This window comes from Rhodamnia argentea, chromosome 6 (assembly GCF_020921035.1).
Source record: "Rhodamnia argentea isolate NSW1041297 chromosome 6, ASM2092103v1, whole genome shotgun sequence".
Lineage (NCBI taxonomy): Eukaryota > Viridiplantae > Streptophyta > Magnoliopsida > Myrtales > Myrtaceae > Rhodamnia > Rhodamnia argentea.
In genome coordinates, this window is record NC_063155.1 from 28,325,933 (window position 1) to 28,345,512 (window position 19,580).

At 43.1% G+C, this 19,580-nt stretch overlaps 4 protein-coding genes and 1 long non-coding RNA gene across 6 annotated transcripts; 4 read left to right on the top strand and 1 right to left on the bottom strand.

Moving 5' to 3' along the window:
* Window positions 1-6,405: 6,405 nt before the first annotated feature.
* On the top strand, window positions 6,406-7,929 carry LOC115728074 (1-aminocyclopropane-1-carboxylate oxidase homolog 4-like). Its single transcript, XM_030658405.2, has 3 exons — window positions 6,406-6,950; window positions 7,188-7,572; window positions 7,684-7,929. Exons 1-3 carry the CDS (start codon window positions 6,406-6,408, stop codon window positions 7,927-7,929), a joined length of 1,176 nt encoding a protein of 391 aa, XP_030514265.2.
* A 3,870-nt stretch (window positions 7,930-11,799) lies between these two features.
* Window positions 11,800-13,274, top strand: LOC115728084 (1-aminocyclopropane-1-carboxylate oxidase homolog 4-like). The gene is made up of 3 exons (XM_030658415.2): window positions 11,800-12,263; window positions 12,526-12,910; window positions 13,025-13,274. Exons 1-3 carry the CDS (start codon window positions 11,800-11,802, stop codon window positions 13,268-13,270), a joined length of 1,095 nt encoding a protein of 364 aa, XP_030514275.1. The 3' UTR covers window positions 13,271-13,274.
* A 682-nt stretch (window positions 13,275-13,956) lies between these two features.
* LOC115728064 (1-aminocyclopropane-1-carboxylate oxidase homolog 4-like) lies at window positions 13,957-15,574 on the top strand. Its single transcript, XM_030658395.2, has 3 exons — window positions 13,957-14,524; window positions 14,695-15,082; window positions 15,178-15,574. The coding sequence occupies exons 1-3, from the start codon at window positions 14,061-14,063 to the stop codon at window positions 15,424-15,426; spliced, it is 1,101 nt and encodes a 366-aa protein (XP_030514255.1). The 5' UTR covers window positions 13,957-14,060; the 3' UTR covers window positions 15,427-15,574.
* An 80-nt stretch (window positions 15,575-15,654) lies between these two features.
* Window positions 15,655-18,949, bottom strand: LOC115728042 (zinc finger protein VAR3, chloroplastic-like). Of its 2 annotated transcripts, XM_030658374.2 has the most exons (7): window positions 18,421-18,949; window positions 17,212-17,329; window positions 16,782-17,116; window positions 16,573-16,704; window positions 16,381-16,479; window positions 16,093-16,287; window positions 15,904-15,994 (listed from the first exon to the last, which is right to left on the bottom strand). In XM_030658374.2, exons 1-7 carry the CDS (start codon window positions 18,852-18,854, stop codon window positions 15,970-15,972), a joined length of 1,338 nt encoding a protein of 445 aa, XP_030514234.1. In that variant the 5' UTR covers window positions 18,855-18,949; the 3' UTR covers window positions 15,904-15,969. The 2 variants fall into 2 exon arrangements, with proteins under 2 accessions (XP_048136360.1, XP_030514234.1); XM_048280403.1 differs by having other exon boundaries at window positions 15,655-16,287.
* Window positions 17,383-17,651, top strand: LOC125315435. Its single transcript, XR_007198695.1, has 2 exons — window positions 17,383-17,550; window positions 17,592-17,651. It is a non-coding gene; the product is annotated as an uncharacterized LOC125315435 (long non-coding RNA).
* Window positions 18,950-19,580: the final 631 nt, after the last annotated feature.

Sequence of the window (19,580 nt, forward strand, 5' to 3'; positions counted from 1 at the left end):
ATCTACAATGCAGGTGAGAGTTCTGGGCTTCGAGTCATTATTTAAGGATTTGTATATTGATGATCCCTATTTTCGAGATATTTGGATGAAGTGCAAAACATGACATTTTCAGCAGTTTTTGATTAAGGAGGGCTTTCTTTTCAAGGGCAACAGGCTGTGTATCCCTCGGTGTTCTTTGAGGGAATCCATTATTACCGAGAATCATGTAGGAGGTGTAGCTAGGCACTTTGGGATGGATAAGACGATGGTCTTGCTATGTGAGCACTTTTATTGGCCTTGTATGGAGCGTGATGTGATTCAATTTGTAGAGAGATGCAGAATATATCATTTGGCAAAAACCAAAGGTACCAATGCTGGTTTATATATACCTCTACTTGTCCCGGTTGCCCCATGGGAGGATGTCGACCTTGATTTCGTTTTGGGATTGCCACGAACACAGCGGAATAAAGATTCCATAATGGTGGTTGTCAATATATTTTCGAAGATACCGCACTTTATTTCCTATAACAAAACATTTGATGCTTTACAGGTTGCTCCATTGTTTTTGCAAGAGATTGTTAAGTTACATGAAATTCCCAAATCTATAACCTCTAATCGTGACGTGAAGTTTGTGAGTCACTTTTGGCGAACTCTTTGAAGGCACATGGGAACCAAATTGTAGTTTAGTTCCTCTCACCATCCCCAAACCGATGGGTAGACTGAAGTTTTAAATTAAAGATTGGGGAATTTACTGCGCAATTTGGTTGGAGATAGCCCTTGGCAATGGGACTTGGTGTTACCTCAAGCGGAATTTGCTTACAATAGATCACATAATCGAACTACAAGCAAGAGTTCTTTCGAGATAGTCTATGGACGCAATCCAATTACTCATCTAGGTCTCACGCCATTGCCGGTTCACAAGCGATTCGGTTCGGACGCAGATGAACATGCAAAACAGATCAAAGAGTTGCATTCACAAGTTCATAATCGGATCAACAAGCAAAACATGAAGTATAAGCGGTGGGTGGATAGGCGTAGGAAGAGAGTCGTCTTCAAAACAGGTGATCTAGAATGGATTCACCTCGTAAAAGAGCGTTTTCTTGCTAATAGGTTTGGCAAATTGCAACCTAGAGCCGATGGACCATTCAGAGTTCTTGAGCAAATTAATGACAATGCTTGTAGGATTGAACTGCCGGGTGGGTACAATGTATCCAGGACTTTTCATGTAGCGGATTTGTCACCTTACCATGCAAATGAGGAGAAACCCGAGGAGACCGATATCGATGAAGACGAAGTAGATTCGAGGGCGAGTCTTTTCTTAGCAGGGGATGATGATGCACTTAGGGCTGGCGAACTTAGAATGGGCTGAATTTGGTCGGCTGCATGGAAACGGGCCGTTGATCGAAACTCACCACTATGCCATGATGAATGTCATTTTTTAGCGTTTCAGAGTCATATTCATGGATTTTTTTAGCGTTTTTTGTAGTTTCAGTAGCATTTTCGTAATTTTATATTCCTTAATGTAATTAGGATTAGCACCATATAAATTGGTGTTTTACGGTTTCGAAAAGGGGAGACTTTTTGATATTATTCTATCGATTTGATAATTGTATTTGAGAGAATAGATTGTTCCTCATTGTCAATTCTACTACCACAAATAGTTAATTATCGTTATATCCAAATCGACCCATCAAGAGAATGACATAAGTTTCATCGATATATTGATGTGGCTTTTGTAGAAGTTACTAATCGAGAAAGGAAAAATCCGTGATTTCGGTGAAAAGTATCTATCGAATTATTTTGTTTAATATTTATAGAGAGAAGGTAGAAAAATAAATAAATCTGAGGGCAATGCGACACCATATCTCATAGCAATTAGCATTTAAAAGACTGTCCGTAGCAAAAATTCAACAGCAAAATGCAGCCGCAAATTCACAGAACTATAATTGTAGAACACCCAAGACTGAGATAAACAGAAATATCTCTTCAAGCACTCGTACCAGCCTTGGCAGCAGTAGTGATGTTACTCTTTTAGTTATGTGGGCTGAAAGTGGGTTTCATGATAGACCCAATTCATTTTGGACTTTTCTCATCAGAACCAGTTGAGCCCATATGACAATATTGAACTAACCCATTATGACTCGATCTTTTATGTATATTTATGGCTTATAATATGTAGGGGTGTCAACAGTACGGTTCAGTTCGGTTTTTTAAAATAACCGAACCGAACCGAACAATTATGGTGAACGGATAAATTGAACCGAATTGCAACCTGAACTGAATCGGCATTGAACCGAACCGAACCGACTTTTCGGTTCGGTACGGTTCGGTTTTTCGGTTTTCTTAATAAACAGCAACAAAAAATATGTTTTTCTTTTATACATATGCTCGTGCAAAGCGTGTGGCATATGAGTGGAGCTCCGAAGCCGGCATCACCGGCCTGCCACGGAGCCGCCACCTCAGGCTCTCTACAATGCCGACCCTCTTCCTCCCAAGGTGCCGCGTGCACCTTATGAGCCCGAACCGGATCCCTCCCCCTCGCTCTTCCAAACGCCGCACCCCTTCAAGCTCAATGCAATTTCGCCGCGCAAAGCCATTTCCACTCCCTCTGCAGAAAACCAAACCGGAGTTAGTCAAAGTCACAAGACACCCACGAATAGAAACCACCATGCGAGAACGAATTTGTCGTGAGGTTGAAGGAGCAAGGCAAAGACGAACCTGGTCGGATTCGACGTTCCTCACTCGATCAATTCGAGTAAGATCAATTCCTTCAAGAGCGGGTAAAAAACAGACCGTGCTGAGCGGAGGTCGGAGAACTGGCGGGTACCGATTCGGTTCATGATTTTAGATGGAAACTAGTCAACCATCCAACCAGATCGGATCTATTGATATAATATAAATATATATTTTTTAATTGAAGTTAAAACCCTCAAATTTTCAATCACGTCTCTTGACCCTGGGCCAGCTAACCTCACCTAAACCCTCTCTAGACTATGATCTTCGTTCTCTGCAAAATTGAGTGGAGGCCCTTCTTGAGATGGCCTGAGTGACATTTGGTTTGTCTGTGAAATTCTTTTCTCTGTTAGTCATTTGTTAAAGTGAATGATTCTGGTTTTGGGATTGCATTTTTAATGCGAGCATCTCTGATCCAGGATATTGCCTTAGTTTCATTGACCTTCAATAACTATGACGAAAGCTCAGGTTGATACATGCAATTATTGGCAAGCCCTCACTAGGATTCACGCAAACATATCTTTCTTTAATGCTCCCCAATCCCAGGCATGCCCGACTACTTCCATTGTTTTTTTTTTTTAAATTTCTAGGACACGCAACTTGTTGGGCCATGTTCTGTCTTAGTCCGGAAGGGAAGGGCAGCCCGAGCTGAAAAAGGATTCCGAACTTGTTGGCCTGTAGCAAAACAATATTTGATTCAACATAGCGGTTATATTCTGGTAACTCACTCACTTTTCCTTCGAGAAAAAAGATGAGAGTCGTGAGCGAATAACAAATGAATAAGAGTTGGATAGTATTTGTTTAAGCTGATGCCTTCCATGATTCCCTCCTCGAATGCCTTCTTCATAACTAAAGACGAAACATTTGCCACGAGGATGAAACAGGCATGGGGATAAAGGAGGAGGCGTTCTTACGTCGCAATTATCCCAAGAAATATTCTAAAAAACAAAACAAAATAAAAAATAAAAAAAATAAAAATTCATCATGAAATGTAATCACAAACAAGCCTAGGTCGACTTAATAATTTACATGTGAATGGTGGAGGCCGAGGGCCGACCCACCGAAAGTTTCTGGACACGTGGATTGACGAAATTGCCCCTGATCGGATGTGAGATCAAGAGGATCAAACGGTGGCATATCTGTCCAATCGAAATTGCAAGTGAATTGAGATATTGCTAGTACAGAAAATAGAAAAAATCGAAGACGTTGGTTTAGAAATATGGTTCCATTTATAAGGCCCGAGTTATGATCCGCCTGTTTAATTGCCAAAAAGATGAAATCAATGTCTAAATAAGTCAATTTAGTCCATAATCCATAACCCACAAGAACATTTACTCGATGTCTATGATGTGTTGTCCATGCCTCGATGTAGATACGTCACCACATTCCTTGCCGGGCGCATCTTTTGAGTTGAACACACTATCGTTCGTATCAACAATCGAAGAAGACATTACATAATTTAGGCGAAGGGTACTAAAACCACCCACGTCAAGTGATTGCGTACGTCTGCATAGGCACCGAACCACGATGTGATCGGGGGATGATTGTTATCAGATTCGCCGCTGGCGTAGATGAGCGTGTTTGGAGTCGGTTGTGCAACGGAATCCCTCCGCATGACATCCATCCGACGGCGAGCGCGCGAATCGTTCCTAGTACCGCATCAGATCTAATGAAAGCACCAAGAAGAATCCCAACGTTGTGAATTGCAAGAGCACCATCATCATGCTTTTCACTAGGTTTCAGGAAACACAATTTAAGAGAGAGACCAAAGAAATGGTGGACCACTCACTCCGATTAAACTAGGAGGCCCTAGAGAAAAGAGTAACAACCTCTTCCATGTGCCGATCGATATGAGTTAGGTTAGAAAAGGAACCAAGCTTTAAATGTAATGTGCGGACACGTCATCAAGTAATATAATCAATCAAGCGTCCGGAATCTCTAATCTCTAAAAAACAAAATGCCTGGCGTTGAAATTGCGAAAATGACATACGAGCCACCCTAATAAATAAACAAATAATAATAATAGTTATTGTTGTTGTTATTATAATTTAGGCAAAAATTATTATCGTGGTCCAATTCATTTATACGAAGTTATTAAAGAACGAGTCAATCTCGTTTTCTTGACAATTGGTTTATTCATTTGTCATTTAAACTTCTTATCTTTTGTTGATTTCAAATTGGAATTAACTCACAAAATGCACATTTCGATATAATTGCGGGAATTTAAATCTTTCCGCACCCTTATTTGTCTTGCTTTGACAGTGATCTCACAAGATGCCACAGTCGAAAAAGCATATAAGATGTCAAAAATTCGACAAGTAAAGATTAGGTGGCAACAACCAGTAGTTGAATAGTTCGAATATAGTTGAATGACGAATCATTGAAAGGACGCCTTAACACCTCTGTGATTTCCCCTTCTTCTTTTTTCCTCAAAAATTAACTTCATGTAATCGAGATGCATTGACTCGTTCGTTTGTTTTCTTATTGTTACGTTGAACTTTCCATCACTTTTTTTAATTCATATCACCATTAGTGCTACTAACTATTAAAAATACAGACAGGCCCTCACCAAGTGTGGATTGAATAGCTAGTTAAAAAAAAGAAAGAAGAAAAAACAGTTTTGTTATTGTTTAAAATAAAGGAATTAAATAGTGTTTGTCATGAGCTATCTTGTAAGAAGAAGCAATGAAGGAAAGCTATGGAGGAATTGTATTCCGTATTGCTTGTTCTCTAAACGAAACTGTAGAAGAATAGACCTATTTATAATACATAGAGGTCAAACTAAAAAAAAGGAAAAATGAGATATACAGAATAATATAAAATCAATTACTATCATACAAAACCATCAAATCAATAAGTATCAAATGAGATCGTGATTGCTGTCGCTATCAAGATCTCTCATTCCAAAGGCAACCGTATCTTCAACATATCTATCAGTAGGTAATGTGTCCGATTCAAGTCGTAAAATATCACGGTCAATAGTTTGAATCGTCCAATTAGAACATCGTTAGGAAAAGTTTTCAGTTTAGATTTCAATGCATCTTTTAGAATTAGAAATAAAAAGCTTTTCGAACACCAAGAATCATATTAATCGGACGTCATGTGAGACAGAAATAACTATTTAAAGATTCTTATTTTGATATGAACATGGGTTGTGCACAAAAGAACAAAAGAGCATATAGGGCAAACAAGATAATCTGGAATCAGCATCTACCAAACCCGATACTTTCTTGTTTTAATAAGAAGAAAAGAGAAGGAATTTGAAGTTTCCACATGCACTTGCATATTATTTTGAGTAAAGATTAAGAGACTTTCCCTCAAATTAGTCTTTATGACTACTTCCCGCGTATGGTCCACTCCATTAGTATGCACGGATGATTAGCTGTACATAGCAAAAATCCCAGACTAATTACTTTAAAGGCCAAATGCATTGCTTCTATTATGCTCCTCCCGTAGTCCCATTGAAAAAAAAAAGGGGAAAAATTCCAATTAAGGACACTACGTGCCTTTATTTTTTCAAATAAGAACTCGAGGCTAACATGTTTTCGAATAAGTTGAGCTGGATGATTCCTCACTTCTGTTCAATCTCCTTTATTAATTTGATTTTAATACCAGGTCGAATTCCATAAAAAGTAAAATCAAAGCATCCGTTGACTTTCGTAAGTTCATTTTCTTATATAATGAATATAGGAGATGTCTCTTCCTCTTCGTCCTTCCCTTTCTCTTTCCTTGCACCGCACTCCCATCGGTCGAATCGGAACTCGGAGTCGAACCATGACGGGCTTCACCGACACCACTCAACAGGCCTTCGACCGAGCCCAAGAGCTCGAGCAATTCGAAGAATCCAAGCTCGGAGTCAAAGGCCTCGTCGATTCCGGCCTCTCCTCCATCCCTGGCCTCTTCATCCACCCGCCGGAGACCCTCTCCGACTTCAAGCCAGCCCAGCACAGGCCCGTTTCAGTCCATTCGATCCCTACCATCGACCTCTCCGACTGCAACTCCGGCCGGCGGCCGTCCGTCGTTGAAGAAGTAGGGCGCGCGGCTCGTGAGCTCGGATTCTTCCAGGTAGTCAACCATGGTGTGCGGACGGAGGTCCAGGACGGCATGATCACGGCGGTGAAGGTCTTCCACGAGCAATCGATGGAGGCGAAGAAGAGGATCTATCGGAGGAAGATGGAGACCGGGGTCGCGTACTTCTCCAACGTTGACTTGTTCCACTCTAAAGCGGCTAGCTGGAGGTAGTAAACCAAGCCACTTCAAATTAATTTCGTTTTAACTGATGAATATTAGTTCTTATAAAAGCTTAATTACCATTTACGATCATATCAAATCAAGCTTAGAATATTCAGCAAAACGACACGAAATGATATATCAAGGAAGACATGACACATCCTAAGTTAGAGAATTCTTTCTTATATTTAAGAGAAGAAGCAAAAAGAAATAGTTCAGACCGATGCTAAGGAATAATGTCGCAGGGACACGCTAGAGATTAGGCTGGAGCCGAAAGCAGACACGGAAGAGATCCCCGAGGTGTGCAGAAATGAGGTGATGGAATGGAATCAACAGATCCAACGGCTGGGAAGCACCCTGATGGGACTGTTGAGCGAGGGGCTGGGACTAAGTCCCGGAAAGCTACAGGAATTGACGTGCCCGGAGAGCCGGATGATGGTTGGGAACTACTATCCCTACTGTCCCCAGCCCGATCTGACGATCGGCTTGGCGTCCCACACAGACCCGGGAGTGATCACGGTGCTCTTGCAGGACCACCTCCCTGGTTTGCAGGTGAAGTGCGGGGACGAGTGGGTGGATGTGGCGCCCGTCCCGGGCGCTCTCGTTGTGAACGTCGGTGACATCCTCCAGGTAAACTTCCCTTGAACACTAGGGAGCGTCTTCAAAGCGCCCGAGCTAGTTAAAAAGTTAACGTGATACAAGGAAACAGAAATCTACTTACGTGATTTCCAATTTTCCCAGATCATATCCAACAACGAGTACAAAAGCGCGGAACACCGGGTGCTGGCCAACTCTAGTCAAGAGGCACGTGTATCGATAGCAGTTTTCTGCAACTCGAACAATATGGAGATCCAGTTTGGACCGTTGCAGGAGCTCGTATCCTCGGATAAACCGGCTGTGTTTCGGCAGTTCACCATGGAAGAATACTTGAGGAGATTCTTTGCTACGGAGTTGGACGAAAGTCTGGTAGATTACTTTAGGGCCTGATTGAGAGCTCCATAGGCCACAAAAGATGATATAAGAATAAGATGGCTTTCCTGTAATACTAGAGGGAATAATGGATCCCTCCCCTTTCCTTTTCGCAACTTATTTCAAATGTTTTATGACCAAAAAATCTTATTTTAAATATTTTGCTTTCACGACTCTTAAAAAAAAACATTTTTCAATGAAACCCTTACGCTTACGCCCCTTTTCATCAACATTACAAATGAAGGAATCGGGTAGTATTTGTCACGAATTATATCTATTAATAGCTAACTTGTCTAAATTCACCGGTTGAATCGTAAAAACGTATCTCGATCTTTAGTTTTTTTTTTTTGGGTTCCAATGAATTTTTCAAACTAGAATTCACAAGCCTTCCGAACATCAAGAATCCTACTAATCAGACACCGCATGAGAGAATAACAACGACCAAAATTTCACACCGGTTGTAAAGCAAGTGGAGTTAACCTTATGACACGATTGCGCGTAACTCTCTTTGGGGTACCCTTAACTCTCAAAATTATAGACTATTCGTCCCCATCTAATACTTAATTTGTTACGACTCAATCCAATGAGAGCGGGGAGTAGCTACTGAGGCCAAAGAACCCGGACGAGGAGCGGCTCCTAATAGGCTTCCGGAACGGAAAATGACTCATGAGTGAACCAAACTGCAAATCGAACAGGGAGATATCGTACTTGAGATATATGTGCAAAACTAAAATTAACTCACAAGAAGCACCTTCTGAGGTATTACTAACATTCAACATTAGAACTCTAATGTTAAGCGTATTCGGGCAAGAGCACTACCAAGATGAATGACTTCCCGTGAAAGTACCTGTCTACACGCCAAAATACTAAATCGTGAGCCTCGGTACGGGATAGGCCAAAAAAGATAGTACCTCAAGTGAGTTAATCATCGGGTGTCACACAATTTAATTTGAAGAAGTTCAACCATTAAATTCAAAACCAGTCTTAGATTGGTTCATGTCAATGCGAATTTCTAGTAGATTTTCACTGATTTGCCTTTGCGGATAGTAGGGCAGTCAATTACGCCCGACCATACCCTACCCTACCCTACCCAACCCAATTTTTTGGGTATTTTAGGATAGGATAAAGAACATGTTTGGGTGATAGGGGGTATTTTAGTGATTTTGGGTAGGGTAGGGTAGATACCCATGCGATACCCTATCAACGGTGCAGGAGAGCATGGATGATATGCCTTTTCCTGCATGCGAGAATCAATGAATCACTTAGAAAAACTATAAAACCAAAACATCACATAAGAACATAAATTTCATAAAGCTTATTTAAATAACTAATCATCTCGAATAACCAACAAAATTATGCCATGCCAGCATTCACACATCAATATTTCGCAGAACAAACACATAATATAGGGGGAAAATTACCCAAAAAGTCCTAAGAGTATTGTACATGTGCCAATTCAATCTCAAACATTTTAACTTGGTCAATTTAGTCATAAACCTTTTGATGATTTGCCAATTCAGTCTTAAACTTTTCAATTTGGCCCATTTAATCCTAAAATTATTGACGATTTGTCAATTTAGTCCTAAATCTTATAAGGATTTGCTAATTTAACCCTCCTGGCTCATTTTGGCAAGAAATCACTAAGGTGGAAAATTTTGCTCCATGTCATAATGAAAAATATTACCAACATCGATCTGTTAGAATTCTGACTCCATCATTGTTTAAAACAAAGGAATTAGATAGCATTTGTCATGAGTTATCTACCAATAGCTAATTTATCTTAATCCACTGATCGAATCAAAATGCATATGACCTTTAGTTTCAATTGCCCAATTGAAACATTGTTGGGAAAAGTTTTATTTTTAGGTTTGAATGGATTTTTCGAAACTAGAACTCACAAGCTTTCCGACGGTCAAAACTCATGCTAATCAAACATCATATGAGAGAGAAATAAAGACCAAAATTTTGTACCAATTGTAAAACAAAAGGAGTCTATGTTAGAATTCCCTTAATGTGGTCCCAACTAAATGAAATTAACATATACCGTTTTACAAGATTGATCTATTAAGGTATGATATACATATTCTTAATTACTTATAATATGGCCTAGCTAATGTAGGCAGAGTTAGGCCCGACCCGTAATAAGTGGGCCTATGGCTGAGAACTCTATAAATAAGCTCGAATCCCTCATCTATCTCTCATATGCACAAATAAGAACGTGAACGTACCATTTCGTTTCTTCAGTGATTTTCTCATTCGGCTAGTGTTCCCAAGAGGGAATGGAGAGGAAACGCTTGAGTTTCCATTCGTCGTCATCCCGCTTCAAGTCTCGCTGGATCCCAAATCAAATGTGTGAATCTCGTATCCTCTAACATGTAGCGTGTTTCTAATTTTGGTTATGGTGATATTGAGACATGCCATTTTCGTGGCTTAAAGTCTAATCTCATAATTCCATTGCCTATAACTCTCTGTAGGATATCCTTAACTCTGTAAACTTTTAAACACATCTCAACATGTTTCAACCTATCCAACCATAGACTATTTGCCCGAATCTAATGCTCCACTTATTACTACTCGATTCGACGAGTGTGGGAGTGATCATCAAGGCCGGAGGACTCAAACAATGAGTGACTCCCGACAAGCTTCTAGGATGACGAATAGCACGAGAATAGACCAAATTGCAAGCACCGAATAGGAGGAGAGAGTTTTCGGAATATATTTGTTAAATTGGAATTAACTCATGAGATGCACATTCCGACGCAATGGCAACATGTTGTATTCAAATTTTAATGCTAACCGTGCTTAGACGAGAGCATTACCACGATGGGTGACCTTTTGAGAAATTGTCCACTTGTATGCCAAAGTACTAAACTATGAGACTCGATATGGAATGGATCAAATCGGAAAACACACCAACTAAGCGAATCCACGATGTCAAATGATTTGATTTCAACAAGTTCAACCATTAAAGTCAAAGCCGGTCTCGGATTGGTTCAGGCCAATAGGAATTAACTCTTATTGATTTTCACTGAATTTGTCTTTGTGGATAGTACGGATCATAAGCCTTTCCTATATGCGAGAGTTCCTCAAAACAACTGTCAAACCGAAAAATTACATAAGATTGAAATTTTATCATACTTTTATAAAAACTAATCATCTAGAAATAAATCTTCTAGAAATTTGCAAAAACATGTAAGATGTCATATATTCGATCGGCTAAGATTAGGTGACAACGGCCGGTCATTGAACAGTTGGAATATAGCTGTATGGCTAATCATCGAAAGGACGCCTTAAACCTCTGTCATTTCCCTGTTTTCTTTCAAAAATTAACCTCATGTAATCGAGATGCATCAACTCGTAAGTTTTTTTTTTTTTCCTTATCTTTACGTTGATTTTTCCATCACTTTATTAATTCATCTAGTTATATTGTTACTAACTACTAATAATACAGACAAACCCCACTCCCCACCAAGCGCGGATCGAATAGCCGGTTTAATACTTTTGTCACTATTCAAAATAAAGGAATTAGATAGCGTTTGTCATGAGCTATCTATCACTACTAGGTAATGTGTCCGATTCAAGTCGTAAAATATCACGACCAATAATAGTTTGAATCGTCCAATTAGGCCATCGTTAGGAAAATTTTTAGTTTTAAATTCCAGTCCATCTTTTCGGAAGTAGAAATAACAAGTTTTTCGAGCATCAAGAAACACAAGTTTCCACGTGCATTTGCATGTGCTTTTGTCTTCCCTAGGTTAAAATTTTTCTTATACAACGAATCTAGGAGGTGCCTCTTCCTCTCACGATCGCCTCTTCGTCCTTCCCTCTCTCTCTCTCTTCCTTGCGCAAAACGCTCACATCGGTCGAACCGGAACTTGGAGACGAACCATGACGGGCCTCACCGACACCACTCAACAAGCCTTCGACCGAGCCCAAGAGCTCAAGCAATTCGAAGAATCCAAGCTCGGAGTCCAAGGTCTCGTCGACTCCGGCATCTCCTCCATCCCTCGCATCTTCGTCCACCCGCCCGAGACCCTCTCCGACCTCAAGCCCGCCCAGCCCAGGCCCGTTTCGGCCCATTCGATCCCTACCATCGACATCTCAGGTCACGACTCCGGCTGGCGGCCCTCCGTCATCGAGGAAGTGGTGCACGCGGCTCGCGAGCTCGGCTTCTTCCAGGTAGTCAACCACGGTGTGCCGAACGAGGTCACGGGCCATACAATCGCGGCGGTGAAGGCCTTCAACGAGCAGCCAACGGAGGCAAAGGCTGGGGTCTACAGGAGGGACTTCAAGACCGGGGTCAGGTTCTTGTCCAACGTCGACTTGTTCAATTCGAAAGCAGCTAGCTGGAGGTAACCCGTTTGTTTCGCGAAAAATTAATGATTTGAAAATTATTTTTCTAAAAATGATAGCTTGATATAATTAGTCGATTAAAAATATTTTCATCATCCACGACAACTTATATCTGAACATTATCGTGAACGACAGAAATATTTTTTTATTTATTCATTGTTTTAAGTGATACAAAGCAATTATTTCTTGCAAAAGGGGAAAAAAAAAAGTTGGGCAAGCAAAAAGAATTAGTTCAAACCAATGTAACGAAGAATGTTGCAGGGACTCGCTCCATATAAGGCTGGAGCCGCAACTGGACACGGAAGAGATCCCGGAGGTGTGCAGAAATGAGGTGATGGAATGGAATCAGCAGATCCAACGGCTGGAAGGCATCCTTATGGGACTGTTGAGCGAGGGCCTGGGACTGAGTCCCGGGAAGCTCCAGGAATTGACGCGCCCGGAGCGCCGGACGATGGTGGCGAACTACTATCCATGCTGTCCCCAGCCCGATCTGACGGTCGGCTTCGTGTCCCACACGGACCCGGGCTTGATCGCAGTGCTCCTGCAGGACCACCTCCCCGGTTTGCAGGTGAAGCACGGTGGCGTGTGGGTGGACGTGCCGCCCATCCCAGGTGCTCTGGTTGTGAACATCGGTGACATCCTCCAGGTGAACTTTCCGTTTTGAGTCCTAGGAGCGTCTCCAAAAGCACCTGAGTTGGTTAAAAAGTAACGTTATGCGGTCAAACATACGTCTATTTACGTTCATTTCAATTTTCAACAGATCATGTCCAACGGAGAGTACAAAAGCGCGGATCATCGGGTGCTGGCCAACCTTAACCGAGAAGCACGCTTGTCGATAGCAGTTTTCTACAACTTGAGCGATTTGGAGGTGCAGGTCGGACCATTGCCGGAGCTCGTATCCTCGGATAAACCCGCTGCTTTTCGGCAGTTCGCCATGGGCGAATACTTGAAGGCTCTCTATACTGCGCCTTTGGAGGAAAGTATGTTAAATTACTTCAGAGCATGATTGAGAGAACATAGCCCGAAAAAGATTATTCAGGAATAAGATTTACGCCCGGTAATACTGGGAGGAAATACTGGATTCTTCCCCCTAAATTCAACTGCTCATTGAAGTATAGAGCTAGAGGTGGCCGGTTCCGGTTCCTAAAACCGGAACCGGAACCGCCGGTTCCGGTTCCTAGGCCCAATGGTTATTTTTCCCCGGGCCTCCTCCCTTTTTTTTTTTTTTTAAACCGGGTCGGAATCGGAACCGGCCCTTGAGAGCCGGTTCCGGTTCCGAATTGGAACCGTCGGCCCGATCAACGGCCCGGTTCCGAGCTCACAGTTCATTTTGGCCATCTCTATATAGAGCAGCTATGTCCTATTGTATTTTTGTTTTCTTTTTTTCTTGTCAAGTCAAACTTAATTCAAATAAAACTTTTCCGAACGTTACGGTTAGAACAAAACGATGCCGTTTTAACCACGTAATCACTAAGAAAATATTAAAAAAATCCAAATTGAATGGTGTTAATAAAAAGATTCGATTGTACCAAGTTAATAAAGTCTAGAACTTGATCGATATTTTTTGTAAGTGTTAAAATTTAATTGCTCGGGATAAGTTGGCTTTTAGTAAAAATATAAAAAAAAGGAGTTTATTTTCCTCTTGCGTAAAATCATTGGTCACGCCATCGCGGGGGTTTGACTTTGACCGTTTGAGCAATCACGCTGCTCATTCACATCTTTTCCTCGACCCTTCTACTTCCTTCCTCGCGGGGACCTCACATTCCAACCCGAACACCAGAACTCAGAGTCGAACCATGGGCGTCACCAGCACCAGTCAACCAGCCGTCGATCGAGCCCAAGAGCTCAAGCAATTCGAAGAATCCAAGCTCGGGGTCAAAGGTCTCGTCGACTCCGGCCTCACCTCCCTCCCTTCCCTCTTCGTCCACCCGCCCGAGACCCTTTCCGGCCTCAAGCCAGCCCGCCCCAGGCCCACGCCCACGCCCGATTCGATCCCCACCATCGACCTCTCCGGCTGCGACTCCGGCCGCCGGTCCTCCGTCCTCGGGGAAGCGGCGCGCGCGGCTCGCGAGCTCGGCTTCTTCCAGGTGGTCAACCACGGCGTGCCGGCGGAGGTCCTGGACCGCACCATCGCGGCTGTGAAGGCCTTCCACGAGCAGCCGATGGAGGCCAAGGCGAGGATCTACCGGCGGCAGACGGAGACCGGCGTGTCCTTCTTCTCCAACATCGACTTGTTACACTCCAAAGCGGCTAGCTGGAGGTAAGCCACGAAGCCATTGATTCATGAAATTCGATGAAAATTAGTTCTGTAAAAGGTTAATTACCAATACGATCGCGTCGAATATTCAGCAAATTACGCATGCGAAAATTTATAAAAAAAAAAAAAAATTGGGGAAGCGAGAAGTATCAGCTGAAGGAATAATGTTGCAGGGACACGCTCCAGATAAGGCTGGGGCCGAAATTAGCAGACGTGGAAGAGATCCCTGAGGTGTGCAGACACGAGGTGTTGGAGTGGGATCAGCAGGTCCAACGGCTGGGAGGCCTCCTTATGGGGCTGTTGAGCGAGGGGCTGGGATTGAGTACCGGCAAGCTCCAGGAATTGACGTGCTTGGAGACGAGGGTGATGGTGGGGCATTACTATCCCTACTGTCCCCAGCCCGATCTGACGGTGGGTTTGACGTCCCACACGGACCCGGGAGTGATCACATTGCTCCTGCAGGACCAGGTCGGCGGGTTGCAGGTGAAGCACGGCGACGAGTGGGTGGATGTGACGCCCGTCCCAGGGGCTCTTGTTGTGAACATTGGTGACATCCTCCAGGTAAGCTCCCGTCAAAGACTACTAGGACTGTCTCCAAAGCAACAAGGCAAAAAAATCTTAATATTTGTTCTATGATATGCTTTCGATTTTCCCAGATTATGTCCAATGACGAGTACAAAAGCGTGGACCATCGGGTGTTGGCCAACCCTAGCCAAGAGCCACGTGTGTCAATAGCAGTTTTCTGCAATCCGAGCAATCGGGAGAATGAGTTCGGACCGTTCCCAGAGCTCGTGTCTGCAGATAAACCCGCTGTTTTTCGGCAGTTCACGTTCGACGAATACATGGGGAGATTCTTTTCTAAGGAGTTGGACGGGAAAAGCTTGATAAATTTCTTCAGGGCATGATTGAGAGGTGCATAGACCACAAAAGATGATACGAGAATAAGATTGCTTCTGTAATAATGAAGGAAATACTATATCCTTCCCCTAAATTCTACTTAACCTTGTATTATGTCGTTTCATATAGTGGTTAATTTGCATATATTTGTTTGCATATTCCATGTTTGACAGTAACTTGTCCGATGGACGAAGTTTGTTTAACCAAACTCATTCCAGAGAGCAATCACATACATGGGAACTCAACAGCGAGAATGCAACGAGATGAATAGTTTAATGTTCACTCGAAAAGAGAAGACAGTATCCTGGAAAAATATGTAAAGGCAAAGAAACAAATGAAGTTGATTCTTCTCAGCTACATGTACAGGCATCTCTACTCACATCTTTCCCCTGCCGAACCATTCGGCCAGTTCTTCATCGTCCTCAAAATCTGGTGATTCTGACTTCCTATAAATTCTGGATGAGCGTGGCTCGTCTGGATTCGCCGTTTCCTCTGTGGTCATTCTGCTTCTTTCCAGCATCTTCAGCTTCCACGTTTCCCCTTTTTCTGTGTCACGAGACAAATCGCTCACGCCTCCTGCAATTGGAAAATCAAGAATTCCAGAAACATCGTTCAATGAGTTTGTTAACTTCGGTTTCTCGGCGACCCCGTTCTCTTCATCCACAAATCTCCACCTATTTGCGACTCGCGTCTGGCTACTACTTCTCGGAGACCTCATAGAATTTCTGTCTCCGATGGTTCCATGACCTCGATGATGACTTCCAACATCATGCTCCCATTGAGAAGAGCCATTTGAATTTGACGCTTTCGGCCTTCTATAATCACACTTCAAGCATACCATATTCCTTCTAAAGTTGATGTAGTTGCACCTACCAATCACAAATCCATAAGGATACAACAGCTCATGACAGTAACTGCTCAATATATACTGTCACTAAGAGAATGGATTAGGAAGAACTCACGATTCACACTCCCACTCCCCGGGATTGAGTTGCCTTTTCGGGGGTTTCTCTTTGCACAGCAAACATCTAGTATTCTTTGCAAAATTTAAGAAATTGCACCTGCAACATGCAACAGTTTCTATGAGGGAGGAGCTCTGCTGACCCCCACCACAAATCAGTGAACAACTGAGAAAAGACATGAGAAGCAATCACTTGTCACATATCCAGTCTCCTTTCTTTAACGGAAGATGATCTTGGTCTTCTTGTAGTTGACTCAGTCTTTCTTGAGAAAAAGTATCACATCGCAAGCATTTGATGTTCTTGGCAAAGTTTAAGAAGTTGCACCTGCCATATGCAGAAAATAAATAAAACATTCAGAGCAAAACTCAAGATAATCAATAGGATGTTAACAATTGCATTACTTGGGACAATGCCAATCCCCCTGTTTCATTGGAACATCTTTGTGGCCTTTCTCTTCCGAACTTGAAGGCCAGGATAGATCACCAGCTGGTGTGGGCTTCAACAAATCAGATCGAACTATGCCGGTGCCACACTCTGCCATTTGCTTTAGCAGTGCTCTGACTGATTCCTCAACTGTTCTAGTCAGACATGGTTTATTCTCCACAGTACCGCTTATGGGGTCAAGTCCATATGTTAACAAGATTCGCATAACATCAACCGTGCGCCCTCCTTCTTCTTCACGCGCCTTCACAAATGCTCTCTCACAGTTTCCCCTCAAATTGCAGGAGCAGCAAACCTGGCAAAGCAGCTGTCTGTAATGAGTACGACTGATGAACCAATATAATCTAATGATCACTGGAAGTCTTTAAGAAGAGAACTGTGATCACATACATTTCCCTCATCGATGCCCACATGTGCCCTTAAGCGCTTACCAGAGTTCACCACCTTTCTGTCTGTGCTGGGGCAACCACACTCTGCTATGACCTGAATATGTTTCTTTGATAAATGCCTATCAGGAAATGTCTTGTTAAAACCTTCTGAATACGAGTTAAGCGACTCTGTCCAATTGTAAATGAGGATATCTCCAGTTTCTCAAGTAAAGTTATGTTGTCGGATACCTATCTGGTGATGATATTGCATTGGACAGTCATTATCCACTTTCAAATGCTGACCTCCAAATCAGAGGGCATACCGTCAAATTGATTACCAGCTAATTTCTTAATCTGTATTGTTAACACATTCCCCATGTAATATGACTCGCCTCTTTTCAGGTTATATGTCATCCAAAATTTTCGGCTCCAGGTTCTAGTTAAATACCTTCATTCTGAGAGAAATGAAAAATGATAGTGGATGGGCAAGCATGAGGCCTAAAGGCGAGTCCTGTGAATGCTCTTTCAAAGTAAAGGAGGAAGCATATAAGGCCCCATGTTGTTGCCGCTATGCAGAAAAAAGACGGACTGAGATGCCAACTAAGGTGCTTTCAACAATAATATCTCTAGCTTACTCAACAGAATTCTGGATAAAAGAAAGCTCGGGAGAAGAAGTCTAGATACTTGATAATAGGGCATCACTTTATAGTTGACATTACATGGTGATATTATCCAAGACCACATGACCATTCTCAAGTCAATAGAAAAACTACTTCATACTTTTCTTTCTTCTCCAGGTTTTCAAAATGAACAAAGAAGGAAGGAAAAAAATTTTCCTTCACAATGTTGTGATTCTTGTCCTGGTTTGAACATTCTGGAGTTACCGCTTCCTACAAATAGCAGGCTCTCAACCTCAAAGCAAGAGAAAAATAAATTGACCAGGAGCTAGCTCTCTAAATGACAATATGCCGGTGGGTATGCAAATGCAGCATCTAACAAGAACCTGGAGAAAGTCTGAGCTTTCTTGAAGCTCGTATGAGCAATACCTTCACAAGAATCAGAACAAAGCTTATAACGAACTCTGTTCCGAAGTAGCCCTACTTACACACAAACATCTACTTCTCCAGAAAGCACAGAGGTTTATACCTCACCATCGTCATCAAAACCCAAGGTCTCTGAAATTACATCAAACAGGTAAAGCGCACAAACCAAAAGCCATTCCTCTCAGTACCTCATAACGTCATATCTGTCGCGGGCGAAATTCAGGCATGCGGTTCTAATGTGATTTGATTCTTTCGGACCCAACTCCACACACTGGAACGGGTTCCCCTCGGCATCAAAGTAATCTTCCTTCAGCAGAAGCACCATCAAATCCACCCACTCGGGCCACGGATGCGAAATCTGAGCCGCCGCCATCATCGACGACTTAGAGGGCTCTGTCGGATGGACATTATTCTCCATTCCCGGAACGAATTGGGGACTCGGGTTGATGGGTTTCGCAGACTTGAGCTCCACCTCAAGCACATCGTTATCAGTGAAGTCGAGCTCGGAGTTGAGGTTCGGGGTTTTAGTGTACTGGCGGGAACGAGCGGAGGTAGTGACGAATCTGAGGTTCTGGAAGTGATTTCTCAGACGCGAACAACTTGTTAGGAAGAGCTTGTGCATTGAGCCACTGAGAGTTTTGGCGGTAGATCGAAACAGGAGACTAGCGTATAACGTGGGGTAGTTGACCCAAGACAGGTTACAATTCACGTACTGTGGAATGACGAATGCCTTTCGGTAATATATATTCCAACGCATTTTTTCCTCCCCCTTCTTTCTCTCAGTCTCTCTGCCACTAGTAAACCAGTGTCACCGGACCCGCCACCATGCCACGGTCCCGCCGCCCCGTCCAGTTGCCACCTGCACCTCCCCACTACTGCTTGGCTCGCAAAAGCTGATCTCTCTCTCTCTCTCTCTCTCTCTCTCTCTCTCTCTCTACAGCCGAGGTTGCAAGCACCTGGCGTGACCACCCAGCCTCGAGCGATGCCAAATTTGGCGTCACCTAAGGCCGTCTCCCTCTCCCTCTCCCTCTGCCCTCATTGAGGATATAGGAGAGGGCTCGATGGGTCGCAGCACGACTCCCAACCAAACTCAACCACCACGGTCACAGACCTCCGGCATTGCCCGAGGCATCGGCTATGTCAGCAACTTCAGCAACATCGCCAGCATAGACTCGACGCACAATAAAGGGAGAGAAACATGGTAGTGCGGGCTCCGGGAAGGACTGACAACGGTTGGGTCCCTTGCTGGCAGCGGAAGCTCGTCTAGGCGTGCTCGTGGTCAATGGTCACGGTTGGTCGTGCGTAGTGTAGTATTGGTGGTGTTGGTCGTACTGTGTAGATTAGCAAA

Excerpts from the sequence above, each read along its gene's own strand:
- LOC115728074 (XM_030658405.2), top strand. The coding sequence starts at position 6,406 with ATGTCTCTTCCTCTTCGTCCTTCCCTTTCTCTTTCCTTGCACCGCACT. Across the intron at positions 6,951-7,187 it reads TCTAAAGCGGCTAGCTGGAG|GGACACGCTAGAGATTAGGC; the intron begins GTAGTAAACCAA and ends ATAATGTCGCAG. Across the intron at positions 7,573-7,683 it reads ACGTCGGTGACATCCTCCAG|ATCATATCCAACAACGAGTA; the intron begins GTAAACTTCCCT and ends CAATTTTCCCAG.
- LOC115728084 (XM_030658415.2), top strand. The coding sequence starts at position 11,800 with ATGACGGGCCTCACCGACACCACTCAACAAGCCTTCGACCGAGCCCAA. Across the intron at positions 12,264-12,525 it reads TCGAAAGCAGCTAGCTGGAG|GGACTCGCTCCATATAAGGC; the intron begins GTAACCCGTTTG and ends AGAATGTTGCAG. Across the intron at positions 12,911-13,024 it reads ACATCGGTGACATCCTCCAG|ATCATGTCCAACGGAGAGTA; the intron begins GTGAACTTTCCG and ends AATTTTCAACAG.
- LOC115728064 (XM_030658395.2), top strand. The coding sequence starts at position 14,061 with ATGGGCGTCACCAGCACCAGTCAACCAGCCGTCGATCGAGCCCAAGAG. Across the intron at positions 14,525-14,694 it reads TCCAAAGCGGCTAGCTGGAG|GGACACGCTCCAGATAAGGC; the intron begins GTAAGCCACGAA and ends ATAATGTTGCAG. Across the intron at positions 15,083-15,177 it reads ACATTGGTGACATCCTCCAG|ATTATGTCCAATGACGAGTA; the intron begins GTAAGCTCCCGT and ends CGATTTTCCCAG.
- LOC115728042 (XM_048280403.1), bottom strand. The coding sequence starts at position 18,854 with ATGCACAAGCTCTTCCTAACAAGTTGTTCGCGTCTGAGAAATCACTTC. Across the intron at positions 17,117-17,211 it reads TGGGCATCGATGAGGGAAAT|GTTTGCTGCTCCTGCAATTT; the intron begins GTATGTGATCAC and ends CTGCTTTGCCAG. Across the intron at positions 16,705-16,781 it reads GGGGATTGGCATTGTCCCAA|GTGCAACTTCTTAAACTTTG; the intron begins GTAATGCAATTG and ends TGCATATGGCAG.